The sequence below is a fragment of the Microchirus variegatus genome, assembly GCF_963457635.1.
Source record: "Microchirus variegatus genome assembly, chromosome: 12".
Taxonomy (NCBI): domain Eukaryota; kingdom Metazoa; phylum Chordata; class Actinopteri; order Pleuronectiformes; family Soleidae; genus Microchirus; species Microchirus variegatus.
This window is the reverse complement of record NC_139813.1, coordinates 25,122,155-25,136,305: the sequence shown is the minus strand read 5'-3', so window position 1 is coordinate 25,136,305 and position 14,151 is coordinate 25,122,155. Positions and strand designations below refer to the sequence as shown.

The following is a 14,151-nucleotide window of genomic DNA, read 5'->3' as shown; positions in this document are numbered from 1 at the left end:
GTACACGTCGCAATAAAAACAGATTTTTACAAACAGAAATAAGTTTGAGAGTGTGAGAAAGGCGAGACCAACGGACTTAGATGAAAATGCCTCTGTACGCAATTAGATTGATGGTGGATGTGATTTTTCAAGGAGTCATGGTTAAACTGACTAATGCAAAAAGCAACAGATGTCGCCGTGGCGTGCGAAAAACCCCCCGTTTGCGACAGTTTCACCTTTTTATTAGAAGATTCAGAAGTTGGCAAAGACGCCGTCCTTGGCCAGACGCGTCTGCGGGGAGTGAAATTAAATCGCTGGCAGACTCTGTCGAGTTCAGCCAGGCTACAGGAAGACGATAACAACAACAACAGCAGCAGCAGCAGCAGCTTAGATAGAAACCGCAGGTACAGCGTACGTGACTTTCACTTTGGTGTATCGAGAGAGCGGTCTGATTAAGAGTCCGCGCACAGGCGACTCTTTCACACATGAAGGCCGGTCTTTGTCTTTTTCAAGAGCTCGACAACAGCGCGGCATTTAATCTGTCACACACAACAACAAGCGCACACACATACACACACACACACACACACACACAGCTCTCACCAGTGGCTGCAAAACAAATAATCTCGCCATACGGATTTAATTAGGTCAAGAAGAGAAGGAAAAAATAAGATCTAAAAGAAATTAAAAATCCAGTTCCTTATCTTATTTATCAAGTCAGTCAGAATAAATAAGTACAAACACTTTTGTGTTTTTTTGGCTTTTTGTGGATTCGGGAATAAAAAGTGACAGAAATGTCAGCTTCAGGTTATCCTTCAGTACAATTAAGAGAAAACCGAACAATTCATGCTCCTGCTTATGTAAATGACGTCGTAATACGATAAAAACATCTAGTGCTGTGCAAAAGGTTAACGCGTGACACGTTTCCATGACGACTGACCGGAAAAAGACGTCACGTTTACGAGTCCAGGCACCGTTTACCAGTTAGCTCCGTTAGCTGCGTTAGCTCCTTTTAGCGCCGTGAGCGCGCCTACAGTCGAAGTGGAGCGGTTCGTTTATTAAACGAAAAAGAGCAGCGCTACAAATAACCAGCGTACGCGTGCGTCTGTTTTTTAAAGTTTAGCGTGACTTTAGAGACTAATTTTAACAATCCGGAGTCACGCAAACATAACATCACGGCGAGTTTTTCTGGAAACGCGCCGTGCGTTAACGTTGACGCCCTTAAACGCAGTTGCCGCGTTAACGTTTGACAGCACTAAAAATATCTATACTATACATACCGGTGTACGTCACCCAATATTCCTTTCACCACAACCGGCCTAGGCATCTGGCTCATTGTGTGAACTGCTTTTTTTTCCCGTTATCTCTCTATAGCAATTACGTTAAGACGTTAAGAGCCTTGAGATTATGTACATTTTGATTTGGGGCTGTACAATTAAAATATGATTTGAATTGAAATTTCCATTTTTTGAATTGAACTAAATCATTTTGAGGTTTGGAAAATGCTGATTTTTTTTTTTCATTTTATGGAGCAACTAATCGCTCAGTTGACAAATGAAAATAATCACTCGTTGCACATTTTTCCTTTGAACAGAACATCTCAAAGCCAACGAAAACCAAAGGAAGCGCCGATTGAATATGACCGTGGTATTTTACAGGGCTGTATTGATCCTCGACGAACGCTCGGCCTACGAAAGCACCCACCCGTTTGGATTTTGCGGAAAACCAAATGCGGTACATTCATGCTTTTTTCCGGGAAAAACAAAGACGGAAAACGGAGACGACGGAGCGAATGAGACGGCCGTATCGCCGCGGCGCTCATCAAGCGAGCACCGAGCGGCGAGCCCCTCGCAAACGGAATATAAATATATGATAACGCTGACATTTAGAGGCAGCCATAGATGGATGACTAAGTGACAGCCAATTTGGCTGCTAATCTAAAGGCCAAGGCTGCTGGTGGCAGGGACGAGAGATCAATCCTCTTGTGTGTGAGTGAGTGAGTGAGTGTGTGTGTGTGTGTGTGTCTGTGTGTGTGTGTGTTCTCGCTCTCCAACACTCACCAAATAGATTGCTGGAGTGGCCTTGCTTGGAGACAGGCCGGAGCTCATTGGAACCCCAGGCGTAGTGCCGGTAGCTGTCCCACGCATGCTTCATCATCTGACAGGGAAGAAGACGACAGAAGAGAAGAGGGGGATGGGGGAGGAGATGAGAGAGCGAGAGAGAGAGAGAAAATAAAGAGAGTTAAAGATGACAATCTTTTATTTTCACCGGCCGCAGCACAGTCACACGTCGTGAGTCATTTTGAATGTCGAATAACAGAAAAGGGCAAGTTACGTAAAAAAAGGCCTCATCGACACGGGGAACGCGATTTCTACTGCTTTATTCTCCACACGAGGGTCTCCGAGTCAATCCCAGCTACAACACGGACAGAGGCGAACAACTACTCATCCTCACCGTCAATTATGAGCATTGGTTCTCAAAGTGCGGCCCGGGGGCCAATGGCGGCCCGCAGTGAATTACAGTTGATAGTTTTAATCCAGGAGCTACTAAGCTTGTTAAATGTTTATTGGACATTACTGGATACAGACCAATAAGTGTAAACAAAAATACTGGGTATTTACCTGGTTTCTATATGGTGAATTTTAGTGTATTATTGGGTTATAAGCTGGTAATAAGCAGGTAGCTAATTACTAGCTATTTACCCAGTAAATATATGGTAACATAAATGTGTTACTTGGTATTAACCTGTAATTAGAAGGTAAGAACAATGGCCGAAATACTGGGTTATTACCCAGTAAATTATAAAGCGTTGTTATATTAACGCTTATATTACTTAACGCTTAACTGTAGAACTGCAATCTGGCCTTTACTCCTTTGGCGGCCCTCAGTCCAATGTTGGGTTCCTAAATTGGCCCTCAGGTATCAAAACTTTGAGAACCCCTGATTTAGAGCATTGGTTCTCAAAGTGCGGCCCGCGAACCAATGGCGGCCCGCAGAAACATTTCTGGTGGCCCGCAACAAATTACAGTTGATAGTTTTGATCCAGGAGCTACTAAACTGGTTAAATGTTTATTGGACATTACTGGATACAGACCAATAAGTGTAAACTGTAGAACGGTAATCTGGTCATTAAAATTATTACAAATGGGATTTCTTTCTGGGTTTTTTTTCCTTTGGCAGCCCTCAGTCCAATGTTGGGTTCCCAAATTGGCCCTCAGATATCAAAACTTTCAGAACCCCTGATTTAGAGCATCCAATTCGACTAATCCCTACACCAGTAGTCAGAAATTGGTGGCCCGTGGACCAAAACTGGTGCACAAGCATCAGCATCTAGCCCTGACAGATGATTTAACCCTTATCTTGAATTTCCTATTGAGTTCAGAGTTTTTATTCTATAGATTCCGTTGCTAGAATCGACAGTTAACCACTTATATATGTTAGGCTCGAAGATGAAGAAGCAGAAATTCTTAAAATTTAAATGACGCACAACAAACATTAACAGTACTACGAGCACATCGGTCTTCGAAACAAGCTGGTGATTAACGAAAACGTCCACATTATTGTTAGCTAAGGGCATCAAACGTTGGTTTCTGTTTGTGGCGGAAGACGTTTTTAAGACACCTTTGAAGTTACGATGTTTTGGCCCAAATATTCAATTGCTAATAAAAAAAAAAATTGGCCCTATACTGTGGTAGGAAGCCGAGTACCTGGAAAGAACCCATGCAAACTTGAGCACATAAAGGCCCTCCGTCCAATTGGGATTGAAACTGGTGACCCTTCTTGCTGTGAGGCAACAAAGCTAGCCACTGCTACACTCTGTACTACCCATTGTATACCCAACAACACAGTTTTTTTTATCCTTTTCTTAAGTTTTCTGTAAGTACACACAACCCTACTTGAAATGCTGTTGTATAGATGCCAGACCTGTAAGTGGCGCTGTGACGCAGCTACAGAAATGCCTCATAGAAGAAGAAGAAGAAGATGTAGAGCATGTGGCTAAAAAGCTAGCGTGCTGTGTGTGCAAACTCCAAACAGTAGAAGAAGAAATACGACGAGCTTATGACATCATCAACAAGAAGTTCTGGTGAACGTTCAAAGGTTTCCCTTCAGATCAGATGTTTTTCATATATTAGCGTTAACACAGATGATGTTTTTTTGTGATAATCCCTCAGCTGTGAAGACTTCCTGGTTTCTTTTGTCACGGAAGCAAAGAAATCGGAAAATATTCTTACGTTTAAGCAAAAACAAACCAAACTTTTCCACATCCTTTTCTGGTCAAAACATGAACTTCATGAATATAATATTTGCAGCCTACGGCCACATCTGTCTCTGCCAGGCAAAAGTATTAATAAAAGAAAGAAAGAAAGAAAGAAAGAAAGAAAGAAAGAAAGAAAGAAAGAAAGAAAGAAAGACATAAATAAAAATAAAGATATCGGTGTCATTATTATATTTAAAGACAGTCGCAGAAACAAATGTGTTTGTGCCACGACCGACGTTGTTGTCTTAATGATGTTATTCTGTACATCAGGTGCCAAAAATGACCTTTGCAAAATGTCTGCCAGGACAATTATGATGATGATTGATCACCAAAACACCGTGTGCCGTCCAGATCGCACATTTCCTCAGCAGGAGCGACGGCAGGGAGGGGAGGGGAGGGGGTGTTTCATCATCTCCTTTTTAATCTGCCGTTGGCTGAAGACCAGTTTCCAATCTCACACCCAGAAGCTCATTTCAGCCTCACGAGCCTCACTTCAGCTCCTCCGGCTCTGCATGTGTCCGTCATGTTAATCCATGTAATGGAGCAGTAGTAGTGTTGTTCCGGAACTCGCTACAAGAGCTGCGTCTGGATTAGCGTCGGCTTTGCATGGAATATCCGTTGACACGCAGAGTTAGCGGAGTGATCTGCGACGTATCGGCAGAACGACGACACTTTGCATGGAATCAATTCAACATTTTCTTGATACAGTTCCGGCACGGCATCAGCATAATTGTTACCCTCAAAGGACCAGATGTAACTGTCATACAGGATAAATGTAGCCAAATATAATAAATAATAAACAAAGGTTACTACTATTGCTAAATAACTTTCTGTATTTATTGCTTATTCAATTTCACTCGTCGCGTGACGCGTATACCGTGATACACTGCGATCTAGCGGCGGTGCCGTCACTTTGCGGGGTAACGCAATCGCCGTGCATTGTGGGAAATGGGTGGTTTATGGTCAACGCACACCTTAAAGCAGCATAGACCTATTTTAACACAGATTTTTAAGACCAATAAACCACTCTCGGGGCCACATAAAATGGACGTGACGGGCCACATCTGGCCCCCGGGCCTTGAGTTTGACACTATAGAACGTCCTCGACATGGGCGGAGTCATCAGAGCACGGCTGCATGAAACTGAGGTGACGTCGTTTCATACATGACACCCAAAAATCGGCAACTAGTGATTTATAAAGCAGTCTTTTCGGTGGTAACTGAATCCTGAGAATGAGTCGATTAAAAGGATTCAAATATTGAGGTTTTAGTAATTTCCTTTCAAGTCTTTTTAAGTGATCGACAGTCTCTGACCAATCAGTGGTTAGGAGTCTGTCGATGTCACATTTTAGGTATCGACTCCGCTCTATTGGAACCTTGTCAGAGCAGGTACCAAAAAACACCATCTATCACTAATGGAAAAGCAATTTAAGCCGTGCTGAAACTGGGTAGCGAAAAAACGCCAATTTGGTACCATCGTGTCAACAAACATCTGCAGAAAAATAGGGTTTTAGCCCGCAATAGCATTCACGTTGACATGGTTGCTACATGACGCGATGATGCTCCAGCTTTTTATCGACCGTGCAATAGAGAGCAGGCGAATTCAAGACGGGGTAGGGAGATGGACCCGAGGCCCGGACACCCGAATTGACGGTGTTCACCACAGGGTGATTGATGACAAGACGGTTGACTGTACATCAGATAGTCGATGCTGTAAGAACGTTCAGCACGAGGAACTTGGCGCGTCGAAGGTTTCCTGCTCGATGGACGACCCCCGATCAAAACCATGTCCCAGGAGAACGTGACACGTTTTGAAGCAGATCCAGGTGGTTTTCTTGAACGTTTCCTAACCCAATATTTGAGTTTTTTTGTCCACCACTTCAAGCCAGAGACAAATATAAGAAATATCTGCTTTTATGACTTTCAGGTTGACTACTTCTATACCAAGGGCATCCAAGCAGACTGCTTGCATCACAGTCATCCTCTCAATTCTCTCAGCCCAAGTGACTCAATTTCTTCCATATAAAGTTTCCAAGTACAAAACACAAAAGCCAAGCATGTGGTCGTTGGAAATTTCCATTTGTGTGATGAACAGAAACAGTAGTTTAAGTTTAACAGAGTCGTACAAAATAGCGGTTCACATTTGTGCCAGTGTGGTGCGGTAATATCACATCTTGTAAATATTTAACCGAGGCTTAACTTTGCCAAATCTAATCCCAATTGCATATTTTATCCAAATCACTTAGCCCTAGTTTCTGCTTTGGTCACTGCAGTAAAGATACACGAGTGAATGGTATTCTTTGAGTTGTTTACCTGGTGGATACGACAAAAACTACACGTATATGGGATCGATATTCGTGTAAATGACAAGTTCCAGGCAATAATCTGTATATTCCAGCTTCAAGACATCTCAAAAAATCAATGATGGACTTGCAGGATTAATGACATTTCAACTCTAATGACTTGTAGTTCTAAGGGTTGCAGGGTTATGAGGCGACGAGAGCTGCAACTAACTGTTATTTTCGTAATCGATTAAACTGTCGATTATGTTCTCGATTAATTGATGAATGGTTTGGTCCAGAAAATGTCAGAAAATGTTAAAAGAAAATGTTGATCAGTAAATGACGATGTTTTGTCCACAAAACAAAATGATTCAGTTTTAATGATTTCTTTGTTATGAGGAGTAAAGAAATAAAGAAAATATTCACATTTAAGAAGCTAAAACTATCAGAAATGTTTTTTTAATCGTGAAAAAAGACTCAAACCGATAAATCGATAACCGAAATAGTTGACAATTAATTTAGTTGAATAATCGATTGATTGTTTCAGCTCTATACTCGTAGAAATAAAAGTGCTAAGTAGAACCATATAAGGTTCTTCGGCTTGTCCTCATAGGAGAACCCTGTTTGGCTCCTGGTGGAACCGAACCCTTTTAAAATCCTTTATTCAGGAAAGTGGTTTTAAAGGGTTCTCTGGATCAAAATGGTTCGTACTGGAACCATTAGTGTTACCAAGAACCCTTGAAAAACAAATGGTTCCAGGTAGAACCTCAGCCCTTGTAGAAGAACACTTTTGGAACCCTTATTTCTAAGAGTGTACACTTAGAAATAAAAGTGCTAAGCAGAACCATATAAGGTTCCTCGGCTTGTCCTCATAGGAGAACCCTGTTTGGCTCCTGGTGGAACCGAACCCTTTTAAAATCCTTTATTCAGGAAAGTGGTTTTAAAGGGTTCTCTGGATCAAAATGGTTCTTACTGAAACCATTAGTGTTACCAAGAACCCTTGAAAAACAAAGGGTTCCAGGTAGAACCTCAGCCCTTGTAGAAGAACACTTTTGGAACCCTTATTTCTAAGAGTGTACACTTAGAAATAAAAGTGCTAAGCAGAATCATATAAGGTTCTTCGGCTTGTCCTCAAAGGAGAACCCTTTTTGGCTCAAGGTAGAACCCTTTCAGAAAGATTCCACCTGGAACCCTTTTGGAGGGTTCCACTAAGAACCCTTATAAAACCCTTTATTCAGGAAAGGGGTTTTAAAGGGTTCTCTGGATCAAAATGTTTCGTACTGGAACCATTAGTGTTACCAAGAACCCTTGAAAAACAAATGGTTCCAGGTAGAACCTCAGCCCTTGTAGAAGAACACTTTTGGAACCCTTATTTCTAAGAGTGTACACTTAGAAATAAAAGTGCCAAGTAGAATCATATAAGGTTCTTCGGCTTGTCCTCATAAGAGAACCCTTTTTGGCTCCAGGTAGAACCTTTAACCCTTTTAAAACCCTTTATTCAGGAAAGTTGTTTTAAAGGGTTCTCTGGATCAAAATGGTTCTTACTGGAACCATTAGTGTTACCAAGAACCCTTGAAAAACCCTTTCTTCAGAAAAGGGTTTTCCAGAAATGGTTCCAGGTAGAAACTCAGCCCTTGTGGAAGAACCCTTTTGGAACCCTCATTTCTAAGAGTGTAGAGGTGATACCTGGTATCCTTGGCATTTTATGTTTTTCCTTTCTTTAAAAAAAGGCTTCATTTGCCTATTTTTGGCTCAATTAACGGAAGATTCCCGACTAAAAGTCTTCACTGGATGATGAATTTGTATTTTTTTTTTTAAAAAAAGGGGGCACATGTGCCGAGCAGGTGCAGCTGTGCAAACGAAAACACTCGAAAAAAAAAAAGGAGGAACAATGAAGGAGGAAATGTGCATGAATTACCTCATATTTCATGCTTTTTCTTCCCACAGAACAGACACTAATAGATTCCATTACGTGCGGGAATATGGCAGACAATAGTGCAGAAGGACGGCGAGGGAGAGGCTTAATGAGCTCGCTCACCTCCCAGTCACCATCTGCACCGCTCGCCGTCGCACAAACACTCGTTACGAACCGTACGGTACGCATCACTCATGTCAAACTTTGATCGCTCCAGCGTCGCTTTAACCTCTAAAACACGCGCGCTCGTGCCCACAAACGCGACTTCATTTGCATAACATAGGCCGCACATCAAAGCGACAGCTAGCGATAGCTCCCCTCCGCTTAAACCCGCTCATTAAAGCCCAGCGAGGCTGCTAATTACTGCCCCTGCACGGACGTCGCGGGAAGACGTCGCACTCTAAACGAGTCGTGTTCTGCACGCTGCGGGTGCCGCGCGAACCATTCCTACGCTGATCTGTGCAAGGACGCCGATCTCAACAAGGCTTAGTGATAACTAAGACAAAAAGGGGAGTTTTAAATTCAAACAAATATGTGTTAGCTGGTGATGTTATTGTTTCAGTGAGAGGAGTCAACACCGAGTCCATTAGTGACCGAGCGTGGAGAGAAACTTGGATCAGGTTGGGTATAAACATGGACACAAGTGTCCGATTATACACTTATTATTATCATAAAAAATCTATCAGTTCCTGTGTAATATATAGGAAATGTTTTTTAAATTTCTTATTTCTACTTTTACTTTCTATTAACCAGGTATTAGAGCGTTTTTTTTGGGAGGGTATGGGACGATACCACTTTTTTGTGTCCGATACCGATATCACAAACTCGAGTATCTACCATTTTGACCATTTATGAGCGATGAAGCTATTTTTTTGTAGATTTGTATTTACATTTTCACAGTCTTTCACAGATTTTCTTTTGGACTGTATCAGATTTTCTATTTGTATCTGTCCGATACCTGATCCAGTGTTTCCGACCGGTATCGGACCGATACCGATTCCCAACCGTAGTAATATTTGAGTCATTGAGAGGTCAGTGATTGTTTTGGAGACGAGATCTAATCTACCAAATATCTAGGGGTGAGAATCACAGAATCACTACCTCGAGATAAGATACGATACATGGTCAACAATACCGATAATATCACGATACTATTTCCGTCATAATCTACATATCACGATATCGGTCAGGAATATTCACCGAGGTTCAAAACCTTATTCTGTCTGAACGATGTTTGTGGGGTATTTCTTTCACGAGAATCTCAGTTTCGCAGATTCCGTAGATGCTAACGCTACGTAGCGCTAGCAACCCCTCAGTATCAACATTATCTCCCAACCAGTGAAGTCACTGTCACTCTTGTGTATAAACCCTATAGCATTGTACAGCTGAAACGATTAACCGTCAACTATATCGTCGATAATCTCTTTTTTCGCGATTAAAACAAGATTTCTGATTGTTTTAGCTTCTTAAATGGGAATATTTTCTCGGTTTCTTTTGCTCCACGTAAACAAAAGAAAGGATTAAAACCGAATCATTTTGGTTTGCGGACAAAACACATCGTCATTCTTAGGTTTGACGAACACTGATCAACGTTTTTTTTTTAACGTTTTCTAACACTGTCAATTATTTTATCGTATAATTATTCGCTATTTTCTACAGGTAGTTTCGTATTTCCCATAGAGTTTGTTCGCAATGTTTTGTGGGGAAACAATGTCACCGTTGAACGCGTGCAACACACTGTGTTTGTGCTTCTAATGCAGACAAACACGAACCGTGTTTGCATAACCACGTGCGCTAACACCTTACGCTTACGCTGCCAAACCGAACGTTGGCGTCGCCCACGTCAGGAGGAGCAACATAAAGGTTATTTAAATTTGAGTTTGTAATTACATAAAAAGCCTCTCGCTCTCCTGTCATCATGCAAGCAGATGTGACACCGGGGCTAAGACTTCCTCAGACTGTTATTAGAAGTACGTCAACAGTTCTGTAATCCAGCGTGTAAATAAAAAGTGTGGCTCGATGACAAACCAAACACGCCCGTGTGTGTGTGTGTGTGTGTGTGTGTGTGTGTGTGTGTGTGTGTTAGCGCTCATCATCCCCGTGTGTTGGATCTAATTGGATTACCTGCTGGGGATTTTCTAGGTTGACCGCTGTTATTAGGAGCCGCCGCCGACGAAGACGACGAGCTATTTCAGACACACACAATAGCTCGGCGCTAATTGGCTCCGTGTCTAAGACGCTGCGGTTTTCTAGGGCACGTTGATCTGATCTGCCAGTGCACGCACACACACACACACACACACACACACACACACACACAGGAGGTGTTGACAGTGATCGCACTCCCTTCACCTCTTCCATCGCTCTTCGATTCATCCCCTACATCGTACACCTATCGATCGACCTCACTCGGTGATCTAATATCATGTCTGCAGACGTCCACATTCAGCCCGTGTGAGGTCCGCGCAGACCCTACGACGTGGGGGGGGGGGGGTGTTGGAGGTGGTGGAGGTGGTGGAGGGGGAGTTTGTGAAGAATCCTTCGCCCTGCCAGAGTCACATCTGGGCGAAGACGCAGTTTGGGCAAAAAACTAGAGAATAATCACAAACAGGTTGTTTGGCGGCGCTTAGCACGTGGACGGCAGACGGAGAAGCGACGTCATCTCAGCTCAACTTTTTACGACTTCTGCGGACACATTTCATGGACCGAACCACTCACCGATTAATCATGAGAACAAATGACGGATTTCTTGCTTCATTAGTTATCGACACTGACTGGTTGTGAACTGTTTTTATTTGCTAAATATGGCAAAAATTACGCTAATATTTGCCATCTTTTGAATCATTTTTGATCTCAGAAACTTGATAAATGTTGCAGTCAATGTCACGAAAACGTCCTTTTATTTCATTCCAAAAGTTGCATTTTCTTGTTTACCGACGACCTGCTTCGAGGGCAATTTCGTCCGATTGATCGGTTATTAATCAATCACCACATTAGCTGTCACTGAAACTACTTTCATGATCGGTTTGAGTGTTTTTCAAAGAATTAAAACTAGTTTTTGGCATCTTAAATAGTGTTGAATTTGTTTTATGGACCAAACAAGTCGCCGATTAATCCAGAAAACAAATGACAGATTTCTTGCGTCATTAGCTATCAACACGGACTGATTTGAAACTTTTTTATTCGGTCATCTGGGTAAAGACGGCAAATTTTTGAAAATTGGGCACAGATAGACTGTCATTTAGTAATCAGTCAATCCCTTTTGTTCTGAGAAACTTGATAAATGTTGCAGTAAATGTCACTTAAACTCCATTTTATTTCATCCACAAGTTGAATTTTCCGATAACCTGTTTTTAGGCGTTTCTTTACTTTATATTGTTATGTTATTAGAGTGTTTTTTTAAACAATTAAAACAAGTTTTCAGATTTTTCAGCTTCTTAAATGTGAATGTTTTCCAGTTATTTTGGTATTAAAAGTGAATCATTTCTAGTTTGTGGACAAAATAAGACATTCGAGTACAGATTTACAGATTTGAAAGTGAGTTGCAGCCCTACTTGTCTCATATAATATTTAATTAGTATTTTTTTTTATTGAAAATACTGTATTGGTGTGAAATAACGTATAATTGATTAGAACTGATTGATCGACTAAAGTTCAGCAGGTTTTTTGGGGATCATTTGTCATGATCAAACAATTCTATTGTATCAGATGGAGTAAAAAATAAAATAAGGTAAATATATATGACATATAAAAACTCATATTGGTAGACTTTCAAATATCATCCAGCCTTACAACAGCAGAAACTTTTGTTTTATGACTTCAGGGAAAGGGGGGGGGGGGAGCTGCATGATGGAGTGGAGCCCTTTCCGAGTTTAGCAGGCGCTAACTGGGCAGCGTGATAAATAGCATTCACTGGCATTGTGTTAAATGCACTGTGTGTGTGTGTGTGTGTGTGTGTTAGCGCTACAACAATAAGGTGCGAGTGAGATGTAAGCGACAACAGATGAGCACGGACGTTAGCGACGGTCCACCGAGGGCTCCGCCGTTTTTTTAACGTCGCCAAAATGAAAAGGTGGCATTGATCCACCACCGTGTGTGTGTGTGTGTGTGTGTGTGTGTGTGTGTGTGTGTGTGTGTGTGTGTGTGTCGGCGTGCACGCTCAACTTTACTGCCGTTGCACGCCGAGCGATGATGGCTAATCATTAACCGCCGTTCAAAGATCGCGGGGGTTAATGACCCCTGTTTGCTCCAGGGTGTCTCAAGTAATCTGTAATTGAGGGGAAATGTGTGTGTAAAGCAGCGGGGAAAAATGTGTGTGTGAGTGTGTGTGTGTGTGTGTGTGTGAAACACCTTTCTGTGTGAAAAAAGGAGCGAGAGCGTGAGAGACGGAGGAGAAAGCAAGAGGTTTGGTGAGGTGACGACATGGCTGCCGGGCTGATAAGGACATCAGTGAGCGAGCTGACATGTGGATCACACACACACACACACACACACACACACACACACACACACACACACACACACACACACACACACACACACACACACACACACACACACACACACACACACATTCTTGTACTTGCTGCATATTGAGGACCGGGTAGTGCTGACAAAATGAGGACCGGCATTTCCATTTTTTAAATCAACACAATTACAAATATCTTCACTGGACTCATGAAAGGTTTGAGAGTGACAAAACTCTGTAAATACACTATAAAATAGACTACAAATACACGGTAAATAAACTGTAAAATACACTGTAAATACACGCTAAATACATGGTAAATAAACTGTGGAAAAAAACTGTAAATACACTGTAAAATACACAGTAAATACACTGCATGAATGACATCTATAAAGAACTACTAACTGCAGTACAATAAAATGTCTACAGGTGGAGCCCCAGAGCAAAACGTGTGCGAAACAACAGGGGCTGGAAAACGGGTTTTTGCACCAAATTGAGGACCTTAGCATGTTTACAACCTAAGGAAGTGATTTCAACGAAAACAAAGTGAGGACCGGCCAAAATGTCCTCACTTTGTAAAAAAAGACCTCACTTTGTTGGTTAAAAACTCCTCACTGGTCCTCAGTGTGCCGCAAGTACAAGAACACACACACACATTAACAATCGACACGCAAAGCAGCGTCCTCCCCGGTGAGTGTGTGGTGAAGAGCAGATGCTTTCGCTGAAGGTCACAGAGAAACTGACAAAAATCAGAGTAAATAAATAAATAAATAAATAATTGTGCATAAAGTCTGTTTATATAAAGTCAACACGGAATAATTAACAGGAGAAAAAAGTTTGACGTCAAACAAAAACCACAACAGATAAGAGACACGTTTACTGTGATGTTGTTGATGGAAAAGACCGAGGAGGACGCTCCGGTCTGAGCAAACGGAATAGCTTCTTCTTTTTTGTTATTATTATTATTTCGCTTTGAAGTTGAATCGGTTGCGCGAACATGAAACGAGAATTCAGCGAAGAAGAAGAAGAAGAAAAACGGCTAATCGGATTTATTGATTTGACTTTGAAGTGTGTTGATGTGAGTGTTAGCTCTCCGTCGTGTTGAGGGAGAAAAAAACAAAAAGTTATGAAGAGAAGAAAGCGAAAGTTATTGTATTGTTTTCGCTTTGATATTTAATGAATAGATTTTAGTATTTTAATTTAACCAGTTAGCCGTTAGCCCTTAGCGCCACAAGATCAGCTAAGTCTGA

At 41.8% G+C, this 14,151-nt stretch overlaps 1 protein-coding gene across 1 annotated transcript in view; it reads right to left on the bottom strand.

Annotated features, from left to right (window-relative positions):
• The window catches only part of man1a1 (mannosidase, alpha, class 1A, member 1), a gene marked incomplete at both ends in the record, with an annotated part of 154,930 nt that overhangs the window by 101,045 nt on the left and 39,734 nt on the right, over positions 1 to 14,151 (bottom strand). The window contains one exon of the mRNA XM_083899187.1: positions 2,040 to 2,136. Coding sequence (XP_083755313.1) covers positions 2,040 to 2,136 — 97 coding nt within the window. The remainder of the gene's footprint in view (positions 1 to 2,039; positions 2,137 to 14,151) is intronic.